At 42.0% G+C, this 17335-nt stretch overlaps 1 protein-coding gene across 1 annotated transcript; it reads right to left on the bottom strand.

The window, feature by feature from the left end:
• Window positions 1–4010: 4010 nt before the first annotated feature.
• LOC142425043 (olfactory receptor 2A12-like) lies at window positions 4011–4958 on the bottom strand. Its single transcript, XM_075530465.1, has one exon. It carries the CDS (start codon window positions 4956–4958, stop codon window positions 4011–4013), a length of 948 nt encoding a protein of 315 aa, XP_075386580.1.
• Window positions 4959–17335: the final 12377 nt, after the last annotated feature.

Here is a 17335-nt window from a genome sequence, read left to right as displayed (position 1 = left end):
CGCTGAAGACAAAATGGGTGCATAAGCAAATATGGAGAAGAAAGCTGATGGTGCCAGGCTATCAAAAGATATAACATCTGGGCTCTTAAAGGCTTGAAGACAAACAAGCAGCCATATATCTGAGAAGCAACAAAGTTCACATGGAAGAAGCACACCAACCTGCCTGTGTGATCATTAGGTGTCAATGGGATCAGGTATCAAAGACCCAAAACAAAAAATCTTATCAATGTGAATGAAGGGGAATGCAGAGTGGAGACCCAAAGCCCATCTGTAGACAATTGGACACCTCCTTACAGAAGGGTCACAAGGAAGAGATCAGTCAGTATATCACCCATGAAACACACAACTTCCCTCTAGTTTTTTAATGCTTCTTCCTCCCCACCCCACTATCATGATCCTAATTCTACCTTACAAATAATGCTAGACCAGAGTATGTACACGGGTACAAATAAGAGCTGGAAACACATGGAATCCAGGACAGACAAACCCCTTAGGACCAAAAATTAGAGTAGAGATACCAGGAAGGTAAGGGGAAAGTGGGGGAGAAAGGGAGAACTGATCACGATGATCTACCTATAACTCCCTGGGGGATGGACAACAGAAAAGTGGGTGAAGGGAAACATTGGTCAGTATAATGTATGAAAAAATAATAATTGATAAATTATCAAAGGTTCATGAGGGAGGGTGGTGGGGAGAGTGTTAATCTAGGTAGACGAGAGAAACAAATCCATAGAAACCCATATGTGTATAAGAGAGTTTTATAAATTTTATATTAAGAAAGCTTCCCAACCCAGTCCAGTCCAAGCCCATAAGTCCTAAATTAGCCCTTATGTCCAATACCAATCTATAAAGTCTTCTTCAGACTCATGAAACAGTTACAATGACATTGAATGCAGGAGAATCACAGGCCAGTGGGGAGAAAGTCTTGGGATCCAATGGCATATAAGCATCTCAGCGCTGGCAGGGATCTCTAAGTGGTTTCGCTGGCTCCAGAGGTCTGCTTGCATCAGGGTGATCCATGTGGCTTCTCCAGCAAAAGGCACTAGCGTAGTTCCATGTGTCTTGTCAGCTGCAATGTCTCCCAGGGAGTGAACAGAGAGAGAGAAGTGTCTCCACCTCCAAGGAGGAAATTCAGAGTTCCCAGAATTCCCAGGAGTAGTAGGCCACACAGAGGCCTCATTGACTATATCCTGATTGACAGCCTAAACTCCACCCCTTCACTCTTAATCCTCAAAGTGACAAATGATTATGCAAGTACCACAGGGAGGGAGGGGCACAAATGAGGAGATGACACCAAGGGCTCAAGTAGAAAGTAAATGTTTTGAACATGATGATGGTACAAATGTGCAAATGTGCTTGACACAAAGGATGGATGAATTGTGATTGAAAAAAAGCACTACAGTCTTGGAAAACCACAGGGGCAGCTCGATCCTGCCCAATAAGGCCACCAAGAGTCATAAATGACTGAATGCAGTCAGTTTGGTTTGGTTTTATCTCTCCAGTGAAATTGAATTCTAAGTATTTCTTCTTTGGGGGTGGTTATTATAAATGATTTCTTTTTCAGAGCTTGCTTTGTTCCATAAAGGAATCCAATTCATTTTTGTATGCTGATTTTGTACCCTGCCACTTTGCTAAATCTTGCTGTTAGTTCCAAAATTGTTCTTGCTATGTTTGGGCATTTTTCTATGCATAGTATAATATCATCTGCAAATAGAATTTTGCTTTCTCTTCACCAATTTGGGTTCTGAGACCTCTGGCTAAGACTCGCAGCACAGAGTGCAATGGGAGTGGGGAGAAGGAGCATCCTTGTGTGGGTCCCAATCACAGGGGGAGGCTTTCCGTTTCTCTCCATTGAGATTGGTGTCCGCTATTGCTTTGTCCACGTGCCCTGTGTTATGCTGAGGGATCTCTCTTCTCGTCCTAGTTTGTGAGTGCTTTTACCCAGAGCGGGTTTGGGATTGTGTCAAATATCGTTTGTGCATCAATTGCTATGATCATACGGTCACTTTCCTTCATGTTATCTACATGATGACAGTGATTGTTTTTCTAATGTTCAACATCTTTGACTACTTGGCATGAATTCCTTTTTGTCATGATATATTCATATCTCCGGATGTGTGTGTGCATGTACATATGCATACGCACATACATATTCTTTGATTCTATTGTTATGATTTTATTTAGAATGTTTATAGCTATTTTCATAACAAATATTGGTCTACAATATTCTTTTTAGTGATGACTCTGCCTGGTTTTGGTATCAGGATTACATTCAATTCATAAAATTAATTCGTGAATTCTCCATACTTTTCTTTTATCTGGAATCTTAAGTAAAAATTGGTGTGATTTCTTCTCAATATTTGCTAGAATTCACTAGCTGAACCATCTGGGACCAGATTTTTTTGCTGTTCTTAGGAGTTTTAAATGATTGGCTCAATTTTCCTTTTTGTTAAGGGTCTACTCAGGTTTTCTACTTCAGGTCACACAGCAAGTTAGCAAGGGTGGGACCAGAATCCAGATCACGAATAGTAAACCTCATATCCCTTTCTATGGCTCGCTACATAATACATCACAGTTTTCTCATGATCTCTGTTGGTTACACACACCACCACCCCTTACTCACTGACTGTCTTAGGCTGATTCTGACTCATGGTAATCCAATAGGACAGAGTAGAACTTCCCCTGTGGGTTTTTGTACACTGTAAATATTTTTGTTTGGGAGTAGAAAGCCTCATCTTTCTCCCAATAAGCGATTGGCAGTTTTGAACTTCTGACTTTGAGGTTAGCAAGCCAATGCATAACCCACCACACTACCAGAACTCCTCCATGAACAGTAGTGGTTCCACAACCTATGTGATTACTTTTCAGAGTTCACTACAGATATTTGCTGTTTGAATGTCCCATTCTAACATGTAGCACCTTGCCCTTTTACTGTTTCTTTTGCCACATTGTGATACTTACATCTGTCAACTAGACACTCCTGGCTAGGGGTAAGTTCACACCTGTCAATCAGGTCCCAGCCTGTTGCTGTACCCCTTGGGGGCTTGGTCTGCTCATAAGGAGGGCCCTATCTCCCTTTCATCTTCCTGCTTGCTGGCCCCCTGAGAACTGCCAAACTCCTGCCATGTTTCCACCTATCTTGGACCCACACAACTCTGCATTCACCAGCCTGTGGTCTTTCTGTATTCTGCATTATTGCATGTGGCTACAGGAGTCAGAAGAAGGACTTATGGACTTGAATTGGACTGGGATGGGATGCTTTCTTGATATATAATTACTTTTGATATAATGTTCTTTCTTACTTTTTCCTTACATGGGGGCCAGTTCACTGTCCCTCAGACCAGTAGAGGGCTGGAATATAATTTTATTCTATTTTTGTGTGATTTCTTTTTCTTTCTTTCTTATACATATATGAGTGTCACTGGATTTGTTTCTCTGGACAAATTGGTGTAATACACATGCTACTCCACTTAAATTTATCATGTTGTATGTTGTTTGCATATACACCATTGGTTCCCGCTCCATTGCTATAAATTGAATTGTTAAGCTCTAATGTTCTGTTCTCAGTGTGGAGAGCTTACAGATCCATCAGACAGGACTACATGACTTGTTTCCCCAATAGGCTGAAGACAAAGGGATGCATGTCACTTCAGCTGAAAGAGTCATCATTTATTTAACTTTATCTTCTTATCTGCTGTCACAAGGATGCTTCAAGTAGGGCTCTTTCTTCAGCCACAAGCCAAGATTAAGAAAGGCTTACAGTCAACCTCCAACTGACTTGGAACAAGAATATATGGAACTGCTGTTGGAAGCCACTGAGAAGATTAAGTTGCTTGTTGTTACACCACAATGGAGTAAGATGATCAATGTAGACATGTTGCTTCCATGTTTTACAATAGTTCCACAGGACATGTTGAAAAATGCACAATGTTCAAAGGTACAATGTTTGTTCAAAATATTGGATACTGTCCTTTTCCTAAGCATTAAACATTCTAGCAAAGTCCTCTTGTTCAGCTTGTCCCCCTACGATCCCCCATCACCTTGAGAAAAGCCCCCTTGATGTCCTTGTTCCTCAGACTGTAGACGACAGGATTGAGCAACGCCGTGAAGACATTGTAGAAAAGAGCGATTTGCTTGTCGCGTTCCGGGGAGTAGCTGGAGTCGGGCCTCAGGTAGATGTATATAGCCGGGGCGTAGAAGAATGTGGCCATTGTTAGGTGGGAAGCACAGGTGGAGAAGGCCTTGCAACGGCCCCTGGTGGATTTGATCTTGAGAATGGCCTGGACAATACGGATATAAGAGGCCAGAATAAGACAACTTGGAGTGATATTCACAAACACACTCATGATCAGGTCCACCATCTCAATGAGGTGGGTATCCATGCAAGCCAAGCTCCGTACCGAGGGACTTTCACAGAAGTAGTGGTTGACGATGTTGGGCCCACAGTAGGGCAGCCTCATTGTGAGAAAAGTATGAATTAGAGAGAAGAAGAAACCACAGACACAGGTCCCAGCTGCCAGTCGTGTGCACATTCCCCAGCTGAGGATAACAGTGTAACGCAATGGGTAGCAAATGGCTACATATCGGTCATAGGCCATGACCACAAAGATGATGCACTCAGATAGGCCCAGGGCACAAAACATATACATCTGCACCCAACAGCCAGCAAAGGAGATGGCCCGAGAGTGAGTGAGAAGGTGCACCAGCATCTGAGGCATGGTGCTGGTGACATAGCCCATGTCCAGTATGGAGAGAATACAGAGGAAGAAGTACATGGGAGTGTAGAGATGTGAGTCCAGGCATATCAGCGTGATAATGAGCCCATTGCCCAGGATCGCACTCAGGTACAGGAGAAGGAAGGCAACAAAGAGGATCCTGTTGGAGATGGGGTCAGTGGAGAAGCCAAGCAGGATAAATTCAGAAACCCAGCTTTGGTTCTGCTCAGGAAGCATCCACATCATGAAGCCTACAAGAGAATTACATTCACATAAATGATACCCCAGGTATCAGCTGTGGAGCTACACAGGCTTGGATTTCAATCCTGACCCCACTACGCATGTGCTTGTCATCTTGAGAAAATTATGTAAACTTTCTGATCCTCTATCTTATCATAATGTAAGGCGGGACTAATAGTCTGAACTCTTGAGATTTCTATAAGAAGTAGGGGCAATGTAAACAATGTATCTAATACAGTGCCTTGAAACAATAGGCATCCTGTGAAATGCTCCCATTCATCCTCTCCTCTCCCAGCTGACAATAGTCACACAGTGTTTAGCAATAATACCGCTATACCATATCCAGGCCAGTCTGAACACTTCTGAGAGATTAAACATTCCTAATATTTGTCTGGAAATTCTCAAACAAATGATTCTCCTCCATACTTCATTCACATCTAGCAGTATTGTACAATTTCTACCACAATCAGTTTCAAAACATGTTCTTTTTCTTGATCTCTATAGCAGCTCTTCTTTGTCCCCTCCCTGAAGAGTTATCTATCTTAGTTTTCATGTACCAAATGATCTTCAGTATACAAACAATCTGTGTTAGTCAAAGTAGACTAGAGAAACAAATTCAGAGACACTCACATGTGTATAAGACAGATCTTTATATACAAGAGCAGTTAAATATTGAGAAAACATTCCAGCCCAGTCCAGATCGAGTCCATAAGTCTGGTATTAGCACATATGTGTGACACCACTCTATAAATTCCTCTTCAGACTCACGAAACACATGCAATGAGGGTGAATACAGGATGATCACAGACCAGTGGGTGGAAAGTCTTGTGGATCCAGTGGCAGGAGCTGGCATCTCAGTGGTGGCAAGGGTCTCCAAGTGACTTCTTCAGCTCCGAGGGTCTGGCTACCATCAGTCTGTCTCCATGTATCTTGTCAACAAATATGTCTCACAGGGACTGAGCCTGTGTCCTTCCTCAAGTGAACTATTTACCTCCTTAGTGGCTCAAAATGAGGTCATGAAGCTATAATCTGATTGACAGGCTAGACTCCACCCCTTCACTCTTAATTCTCTCAATTTGACAACAGATTAGATAACTACCACACAAACATACACAAACTAAATTTGATTTGTGAGATAAACAAATAAGAACCATAATAATAAAGGGAGGAAATATTAAAGAACTAGAGGGTAGTTATGTGGTCCATCAGGGCTATACTACTCCCTGGATTTATCATCCCTTCCATGTGTTTCTTCTGAGAGGGACTTTCCAATTATCTTACAGGTGGATTTTTAGTCTCCACTACACCTATGCCCCTTCATATTGATTTGCTTGCTTTTGAACTTCTGATACCTATTACGGTTGGCATGTGATGATCGCACAGACTGGTGTGCTTCTTCCATGTGGGCTTTGTTGCTTGCTAGATGGCCACATGTTTAAATATAAGCCTTTAAGACCCCAGACATATCTTTTAATAACTGGGCACCATCAGCTCTCTTCATCGCATTTGCTTGTGCACCCATTTTATCTTCAGCAGACATGTCAGGAAAGTGAGTGTCATACATGCAACATTATTAGAGCAAACTGATCTTTTACTGAGGTAAGATTTAAATAGAGACCCACCGTCCGCCTACTTCCTTGTTTTATTAGTTATATATACATATAAAAATAAATACACATATTAATGTATTTCCATATCTACATATTTATATGTATACATACATATATATTCCCCCTTCTTTCCTCTTTTACTTCTTTCCTCCTGTCCCACTATCATGTTTACACATCGTTCACCTCTCACTAATTCCTCTGATGCAATTCGATTGATCAAACAGGCCCAGAGAAGCTACATCCTCCTCGTTATCAATTGTAGAACACTTACTATTCCCCTTTAACCATCATAACTGGCTCACTGCTCACCTCACCACTGCCTGCTTCCCTTCCATGCCCCCCAGGAAAGGTTGGTCCAGTTGCTGTCTCTATAATATTGTGCTTATCTTTCCTTTTTCATATAAACACACATGCAACACACACACGTGCAAACACACATGCACACACACAAGAACATACGGACTGTCACAATTCTAATAGGGATTCTTAACCAGGGCTTTTGGCACTACATTATTGAACAATAGTGGTTAGGAATTCTTACACTTTGTTTCACCTTACATGTAATCTACCTAGATTTTCTATTATATTTCATTCAGGTTGTGGGTTTTAGCTAAGTGGCCTCTGTCAAGTTAATAGAGCTCATTATATCCCTTATTTTCAGAGAGTTGGAACAACAATAATCAAGACTTCATTTTGATTAATTTCTTATGAAAGTCAGGTTTACATGTGGGTATGAGTCAGAGCTGACTCAATGGCACCAAACAACAGTCAAGATCACTGGGTAATTTCCTGTCTCTCGTTTATTAGTGTCATGAATTTCACTAATACATTTTACTAAACTTAAACCATTCGTGCTGTAGAGAAAATGATAAAAATATGGAGAAGTTCCCCAAATTTTCCAAAAAAGCAAACTGATTTGTTGTGATGGTTATATGTTGTTGATAATGCAAAGCCAGCAGTTCAAACCCACCAGCTGCTCTACGGAAGAAAGACGGGAATTTCTATGCCCATAGAGAATCACAGTCTTGGAAATTAGAGGGGCAATTCTTCCCTGTCCTATAGGGTAGAATGAAAAATTAGAGCTGAAAAAAGGAAATCAAATAAAAAGGCTGGGGCTAAAAATAGGCTGAAAATAGGATACACCTGCAATGCATTTAAAAATCCTAACAGATGAGTAATTGGAATCTTCAGAAAAATGGAAAGAATAGAGCAGGAGCAACACTTGAAAAAATTATAAAGAATTTCCCAAAACTTATTAATGTACTCAAGTAACAAATGCCATGTATTCTGAAAGCATAAAACAAAATGGAGCAAATCACCAACCTAAGTTGGGGTCTTAAAGGTTTGAAAATAAACAAGCAGCAATCTAGTTGACAAGCAACAAAGCCCACATGGAAGAAACACACCAGACTGTGTGATCATGAGGTGTCGAAGGGATGAGGTCAGGCATCATCAGAACAGAAAATCTCATCATTGTGAATGAGGGGGATTGCGAACTCGGGACCCAAAGACCATCTGGAGGCAACTGGACATTCTCTTATGGAAGGGTCACGGGGAGGAGACGCGCCAGTCAGGGTGAAGTATAGCAACGATGAAACATACAACTTTCCTCTAGTCCCTAAATGCTTCCTCCCTTCTCACCCCCAATATCATGATCCCAATTCTACCTTACAAATCTGGCAAGACCAGAGAATGCACACTGGTACAGATAGGAACTGGAAAGACAGGGAATCCAGGATGGCTGATCCCTTCAAGACCAGTGATGAGAGTGGGGATACTAGAGTGTGGAGGAAAGGTGGGGTGGAAAGGGGAAACCGATTACAAAAATCTACAGATAGTGGACACAACAAAAAAGTGGGTAAAGAGAGATGGTGGAAAGTGTAAGATATAACAAAATAATAATTTATAAGTTATCAAGGGTTCATGAGGGAGCGGGTGGGGAGAGAAGGGGAAAATGAGGAACTGATGGCAAGGGCATGATGAGGGTAACGAATGTGAAATGTGCTTTATACAAATGATGTATGTATGGATTGTGATAAGAGTTGTATGAGCCCCAATTAATTGATTTAAATAAAAGATTTCATCTGGATCTACAATCAAGGCTCATGGAAGCAACAGCCAAGAGATCAAGTGGCATATTGCACTGGGCAAGTAAGCTCCACAAGACCTCTTTAAAATGTTGAAAAGCATGGATGTCATATTAAGGGCTGCCTGTTCCTAAGGTAAGCCATGTTATTTTCAAATGCCTGCTATGCATGCAAAGGTTGGATTTACGTACAGGTGATTGATGAATTACGGGGCTGGTGAAGAATATTGAAAGGACCATGGATTGCCAAAAGAACAAACCAAGCTCTCTGGGAAGAAACACGGTCAGAATGTTCCTTCGAAGCAAAGATGATGCGACTTTGTCATATAGTGTGGACATTCGATCAGGTGGGATTGGTCGCTGGAGAAAGATGGCATGCTTTGTAAAACCGGAGGACAACAGAGAAGAGGAAGAGCCTTGAGGAAATTGACAGGCAGAGTAGCTGCAACACTGGGTTCCGACATCACAATTGTGAGGATGATGCAGGATCATCCTATTGCACACAGCGGCACGATGAGTCAGAACAACACCTACATTGCCATGAACGGACGTAGGAATTGGAACACACCCGTGACAAAAGAAGCAATTGATCAAGTCATTGAAAAACTTCTGTTTGTCAGACAAAGAAACAAATAAAAACCATCATAAACAAGTGGAATTCATACCAGGTATTAAAGGATGGTTTACCATTAGAAAAGTAATTGATGTAATCTATCACATACATGATCATATCAATTAATGTAGAAAAGGCATTTAACAAAATGCAACACATGTTCCTGAAAAAAAAAAACCTCAGTGTAATAAAGGATACACACACACACACACACAAACACCACACACAACCAATAACCAACATTACTCTAAATAGAAAAACTGGAAAAATTCTCCTTGCTTGCAGGAATTAGACAAAGATGTTTTAAACACCATGGATAGAGATAAATTGAAATTTTATCATGAAAATGGCTCACACAACTGCAGAAGTGGATGTCCAAGTCCAGGTCGTTTCCAAGTCTGTGGGTCAGACGTTAGGCTGGCGAGGTCCCCGGACTCTAGTAGCCACAGGACCAGTGAATCAAAGATTAGCAGGAAGACCACAGCTGTGAGTGCATTGTGTGCGGTCAGAGCATGGGGTTGACTAGGTGTTAGCTGTCAAACTATGAGAATCCTGGCCTGAGCCACTTGACATAAAACCTATCACAAAAGGAAATAAAAACTTCGGAATTGGTAAATAACCAAAAATCTCACTCTACATGATCCTGTACAGAACAAATCTTTAAACTCCTTAAGACAATTCTTGAAACGAATTGAAAGCGTCAGCCAAGTGGCAGCATACGAGATAAACCAATGAAAGACCATTGGATTCCTTCATGCTAATTAGGAGAACTCTGAACTGCAATCCCCAAAACAAGACCATTTAGAAAAGCCACAGGAAAGCTGAAAACGTTAGGAATAAATACAATAAACACAAGAGAAACAAAGGACCTGCACGAATCCATCCGTGAATGTGTTGGAACATACCGTTGGAAAAGCTGTGAGAACTTCTTAGAGGCAAACACCTCGAGGGGTTTTGTAGCTGGATCTAGGGGCTTGGGGACATAGTCCTAGGAGACACTGAGGTCAACTGGGATAACAGAGTTCACACAGACAATGTCCTACGTCCCACTTTGTCGAGTGGTAGTTGGAGCTCTGAAAGCTCACGAACAGCCAGCTAAGGTGTAAATATTGCTCTCTCCCTATCTGCCGGAAATAAGACACTGGAAACAATTAGTCCAGTGGACTAACAGATGATGCAACATCAGTCTTCATAACCCTGAGACCAATAGAACTACATAGTGCCTGGCTATTCCTATGAACTGCTCAGAAAAGGATCACATTAGAAGGTCCTGGATAGGGTGACAGAAAAATGTTCAACAGAACTCAAAATCATGAAAGAGACCAGGCGTACTGATAGCATGGTGATGGTGGTAACACAACCTGCTACCCACACCCAAAAGGATGGCCCTTCCTTGCTCTTCAGGTCTGGAACTGAACTCATGCTGTGTGTGAATTATCCATCATTTCAGACCAAAAGTGTGACATTTACCCAAGGACAGAGCATGAGGAAAGAAGAGGAATTGAACCAGGAAGTATTGGGAGAAGTGGAACAAGTGATGGTACAGAGTTGGAATGTAAAACTGATGATTTGCTCTGTAAGCCTATATGTAAATCTCAATCAAAGTTTTCTTTTAAAAACAGAACTTTCACAAATCATAGAAAATTTGGCTAAAATCCTATAGAACACATGCAAGACATGAACAATTTACAAAAGAGAATATTCATTTTGACTTATAATACAAGAAAAAATATTAAACAAAACTACTCCAAAAGAACATTTCTGATCTGTCATGTGGTCAATAATAAAAAGAATATAAAATAACCATTTGCTTTCTACCACAGTAAAACAAATTCAGACAGTCATCCTGAATAGATGTTGTGTCAGCCATCAGCTTATGTCTCCCAGTGCTGAAATTCCTCGCCCCTTTTGCCCTGCTTTATGATGGTCATCAGAGGGGTCAGCAGATGGAATCACCAGCTGGTCCACAGGAGAAAGACGAGGCTTTCTACTTCTGGAAAGGTTTGTGTCCTTAGAACCTGCAGGCACAGTTCTGCACTCTGCACAGGGGGGCTGAGTCAGAATTAACTTGATGACAGTGAGCTTCCTTTTTAACCAGAATTTTATATTTGTTGTTGTTCTTTTTTTAAAAAACTGCTTACATGCTCAGATCTAGCTGGATTTGTAAGGTAGACCAGAGCATGTACATGGGTACAGATAAGAATTGGAAACACAGAGAATCCAGGACAGAGAAAGCCCTCAGGATCAATAATGAGAGTAGCAATACCAAGAGGGTAAAGGGAAGGTATGGGGAAAAAGTGGAAACCGATCAAAATGATCTACATATAATAACCCCCTGGGGGACGGACAACAGAAAAGTGGGTGAAGTGGGACATCAGTCAGCGTAAGACCTGAGAATATATATAATCAAAGTTTCATGAGGGAGGAAGGGAAGGGGGGAAATGAGCCGATACCGAGGGTTCAAGTAGAAAGTGTTCTGAAAATGTTGATGGCAACAAATGTGCTGACACAATGGATGGATGGATGGATTGTAATAAGACCTATAAGAGCCCCCAATAAAATAATGTTTAATGGTAGAAGGGCAAACAAATGGTACAATGTTATATGTTAACCTAACTCTGTCTGCATTAATTCATTTCCAGTGCACTGTCTCATCTTTGGTCCACTCCAGGGAACATCAGAGAAAGACCTAGTGATCGGCCAATAAACCCCCTGAGGCACTTCTACTCCATTACATGGTTGGAAACAACCTGACACACCTAACAACAACAACACTGCCTGCATTGTGACTTGACATAAAGTAAACATCAATACATTTTATTAAATTAATAAGGGGGAAGGAGGAAAGAGTAGGAAGATATGATATGGTGAGGAAAGACCATTGTGACACAAGGGAAAGGGAAATGGAAGAGTGTTGAGATGTAACCACAGAAAGAACTTGAATGCCGAGTGACTGGGCTACACTTGCCCTCCAGCATCTAAAGGATGTCCAGGATCTGACCCCAATATCCCAAGTCTCAACGATCATCTCACCTTCAAACATCTGCAAAACCAAGTCACTTACAGGATGTCACTTACTCTTAATGGAGAGGAGATGAACAGGAAGCCGCCTTGGAGTCTATTAAAGTAGGATGTGTAGCAAGTTATTCCCTAAAAAATTCTAGATTTCGCAAAGTTGGGGTTTGGAGCCTCTTCTTTCCCTTTCTCTCCATGGTGTAGTTCCAGGACAGACTCCCTTGTGTAGTTATGGGGTGCTGACAGAGGGAAACATGCCGTCTCGAGATTCTCTGGGTGGGCTGAATAGCCAAGGCTTTATGCTCCTACCTCGTCAGCAGGCTCTCCTAAGAGACGCGCCTCACCACCACAGAGGCTATCCACCCTGCAGCTGCACTCCTCTGTCCTCGTGGGAATGCCAAGAGGAAATTCCCTGAACGACGCCAACAGGAGTGCTACACAGAGAGTCCTGAGGGAATCGTGCACAATTAGGCAATGTTGAGAGCTCCATGGTGTTGTGATTGGACTGTTCTCTGTTCCAGCCTTCCCAGGGGTTATGAGTAGCCCAGAGCAGAGAGGAGGGAAATCCTAGTCACCCTAAAGAAACGTTGAGAACTGAAGGCATGTATGATTCCTGTGCTCTGACTTGTCAATTAGACCTGTGTGTGAATTACACTTCTAATCCTGGAGCTACCTTGGGAAAGTAGAACTTCTGATTGTTCTTCGTGCTATTGCATTGGGTACTCCTTCCCTCTTTTTTTGATGCTCTGGAATCGCTCAGCATTTTGCTGAACAACATGAGCATCCTTCAATATTGTAATTTTAGGCTTGCATTTTTCTTCAATTCTTTCAGTTTGAGCTATGTTGAGGGTGTTCTTCATTGTTGTGGTTCTAGCTCCAGGTCTTTGCAAATTTCATTATCACATTCTAGTTTGTCTTCTTGAGCTAACCTTGGAAACTTTCCATTTACCTCCTTTAGTCCATCATTTCATGCATCTGTGTTTGCTACTAATGCCCATGTTTGTCTTTTCCTTCGTTCTTGTCTTCTAAGGGCCTCTTGCTGTTTGCATGGATGATGTGCTTGATGTCATCAGGTCTTCCCTCAGTAGTGTTCACTGAGTCACATCTGTTCTTGAGATGTCCTCTACCTTCACAAGGGACACACACTCAAGGTTGTACTTACCTCTTGTGGACTTGTTTTAATTTTCTTTGACTTCAACCTGCACTTGCATAGGAGCAACTGGGGATCTGATGTGCAGTTGACCCCGATTTTGTTTCAGCTGAGAATACTGAGCTTGTCCACTGTATCTTTCCACAGACGTGGGCAATTTCATTCCTGTGCATCTCACTTGGCAAAGTCCACATGCACAGTGAGCATTTATTATATTGAAGAAAGGTATTTTTAATAAATCATTTTATTGAGGTTCATACAACTCTTATCACAATCCATACATACATCAATTGAGTAAATGACCCTTATACATTCGTTGCCCTCGTCATTCTCAAAATGCACCTCCACTTGGGTTCCTGGAATCAGATCATTTTTCTTTTTTCCCTTCCCATTCCCTCCCCCTTCCCCCTCCCTCATGAACCCTTAATGGTTTATAAATTATTATTTTATCTTATCTTACACTGTCTCGAGTCTCCCCTCACCCACCATGCCGCTGCCCATCCCCCAGAGATGAGGTTACACGTAGAGCCCGAGATCGGTTCCCCCTTTCTACACCCCCTTCCCTCCCAGTGTTGCCACTCCCACCGCTGGTCCTGAGGGGTTCATCCGTCCGAGATTCCCTGTGTTTCCAGAGTCCTACTGTGAAGAAAGGTATTTTCACTGATCAAGGGTCTTGCAAAGATCTCCGGCTTTTTTCTATCACTGCGGCAATACTTTCTGATTACTAATCTTTTCTCTTTATTTCCAACTTATGCATTCCAATCACCAATAAGTATCAATGCATCTGGATGGCATGTTTGATCAATTTCAGACTGTGAAAGTAGGTGGAATTTTTCAAATTTTCATCATATTTAGAAGATTGTGCATAAATCTGCATCATAATTATTGTGATTGTCCTCACGGTCTTATACATATTATCCTATCACAAAGAGCATTGTCCTTTAGGATAGATTTTGAAATATTCTTTTTGACCATAAATGTAATGCCATTCCTCTTGATCTTCTCATTTCTGTTATAGTAAATCACCTGTATATCTGATTCAAAAGAACCCAAACTAGTGTATTTTAGCTCATTAATGCTTAGGATATCGTGATAGGTAGGTTTATTGTGCCAACAGCCAATGAAAACATGTGGGATTAATAAGGTCACAGTTTGATTGGAAGGTCAGAGTATGGCTGCTTTAGCTAGTTCTCTGCCTCAACTTGTAGGCTACACTACCTGTGGGACAGTCATTTTGTGGATCCTGTTGCTAGAGCTTGAGGTTCTTTTGAGACCTGCTTCGACAAGCTGCTGGTGTATGCATTGCTTGACCTTGAGGCTGGTGGATTCTGTCATCTTGCATTGCTTGATTTCGATATCCCATCTGGGTCTGCTACCCTAAGCTCCTTGGCTGCTGACTGTTGGTAACTCGACCTGCTGTTTGGTGCCTGTGGGCAGACTGCCTGCATTGCCAGAGGGAAGTCTCAGCTGTCTACTTTCTTGGCCTTGGACCCAGCAGCCCTTGCTAGTTGAACTGAGTCCTCTGTACTGCTGTGTGGACTATTAGTTGTTATATTCTTTGTGCTGTATAAGTCTATACATGTATATAATCATAAGTGTCCTGGTTTTGTTACTCTTGAGAACTCTGCCTAACTGAGGTATTCATCTCTTTGTGCTCCACTTCACTTTTTATAATTTCTAATTTTCCTGGATTCATAATTCACACATTCAATGTTCCACAGATTAATGGATGTTTGTGTTTGTCAATGAGATTTTGAGTTATCCCTCTTCAGAAAATGATGTTCCCTAAGGCTTTGCCCCTTCCATGTCCTTAAAGGCAACTCCTGGTTCCTCCATGTACCTACTTTCCATAAGCACCCTGGGGACTTCGGGTGGGTGAATATAATCCCCAAGGCCCCTAAAACCTTCAGCTCTTCTTCAGAATCAGCTACGGCCTAAGAAGTCTCCCCTGTGGGTGCCCTTATCTGCACCTCGTGGCCAATGTCGTCTTGTCCAAACTAGCATGATGGTTCCAGATATTCAGAGAGAAAAGAGATTTGGGCCCCAAACTCATAATACAGGAAAAGGTGACTTGTACGTTCCTTCAGAGGTTGGAGCAAATATCCACTAATAAGACCTTGAGTCAGGATCTTAGCCCTTCTTCCAGTCCTGAAGAGGTAGTCTAGACAGAGATGTATCTCCCCATTGTATAGATGAGAAAACTGAGGCCTGATAGAGACAGTGATTTTTAAAAGACAGAATTCCTTAAAGAATATCAACTATGGCTGTGCTTTTATTTACCAAATAAATTACCTGTGGTCTGGAGTAGTTGAGGGTCTTGGCCAAGGTTATCCAAGCATACAGTGGAAGAACCAACAATGTATTCCAAACACTTGCCTTTAGGATCCCTCAAAATCAATGGTTGCATCTGAACTCCTACCAGAAATCTCTCCTGTTGGCCATGTCCCCCAGTGGGGATAGGGACAGCGTGGTGATAGGTAGGAAGGAGCTGACCAGACTCTGAACTATGATTTCTCTGCCAGGAAGTCCCACAGACCTTGAGAGGTCAGTGACCAGGGGAAATTGGGAGCTGTGGCAGCCCTACTACCACTGGGCCTGCACCTGGGACTCCCTAATTGTCCCCAGGCTGAGAATGCCCATGGGAGGGACTCTGGGCATTCGCTTTCCTTTGGTAACACAAGTGCCCCAGAACGTTTTCGGGTGCTGTGTCTGTGGAAAGGAAATAAAGCACATAGTGGGAGGAGGTGGTGATCTAATTATCAGGCTCATCCTCAGGGCCCATTTGGGCATCCTCACAGAACTTTGTACTGTACAAATAATAGACACCTGTGTTTTCTCACCGGGTTCGCTCAGAACGCCTTTGAGTGAGGAGATCATATTCCCATTTACCAAGGATGATAATGTTGTAAATTCCCACTTACCGAGGATGATACTGCTGTCAAGTTGAGGACAACTAATGACTGCTCACTTGTCATGAGCCCGCCTGTGAGAGTCCCTGTGGTTGCTCTTGTTCACGTCACTGTCAAAAAGGGTCCTGAAAGTCGACAGGCTCAGATTCTTCCTTTTCTTTTATATCTGTACAAACTGAACTCAGAGAAGGAAAGTGATTACCTTACATGAATTAGTGTTAATCAAAAAATCAACCTCAACCTCATTTCCCTCGAATGCATTCTAACTACTAGTGAGTCTATAGGACCATGTAGAACTGTCATGTGCTTTGCCAAGCCTGCAACTCCTTATGGGAGCAGAAAGTCTCATCTTTCTCCCATGGAGCAACAGGTAGTTTCAAAATCACTAATTCAGCCTCCGAGTGCTCAATTTTACTACTTTGCTCTTTCAAAGTGTATCTACTTCTAATATTTTTGTATTACTCTTCTGTATTTCTATTAGCTGTTTTTGGTTGGTTTCAATTTTTTTCATTTCCCTTGTCAGATTCGTCTTCTAATATTGTCCGGAGCTATTGGAACGTTTTTCAATATTTTTCTTTTTTAGAGCACTCAACATTTTTCTCTACTTGTTGAAAGTTTCTAAGAAACAGTGCTCTGTCACTAGAGAGGAGATCAATATGGCCAATAAACATATGAGAAAGTGCTCGAAGTCCCTTGCCATAAGAGAAATGCAAATCAAAACAACCATGAGATACCACCTAACACCCCTGAGGCTAGCCCAGATCAGTAAATCAGAGAGCAACAAGTGTTGGAGGGGCTTTGGTGAAGTAGGAACCCTCCTCCACTGCTGGTGGTCGTGCAGATTTGTACAGCCACTGTGGAAAGCAATCTGGCGATACCTAAAGAAAATGGAAATTGATCTACCTTATGACCCAGCCATCCCTCTACTGGGCATATACCAGGTTGAAGCAGCAAATAAAACACGACCAGTCATATGCGCTCCAATGTTTATTGCGGC

The sequence above is a fragment of the Tenrec ecaudatus genome, chromosome 1, assembly GCF_050624435.1.
Source record: "Tenrec ecaudatus isolate mTenEca1 chromosome 1, mTenEca1.hap1, whole genome shotgun sequence".
NCBI lineage: Eukaryota > Metazoa > Chordata > Mammalia > Afrosoricida > Tenrecidae > Tenrec > Tenrec ecaudatus.
This window is presented reverse-complemented; position numbering and strand designations above follow the sequence as displayed.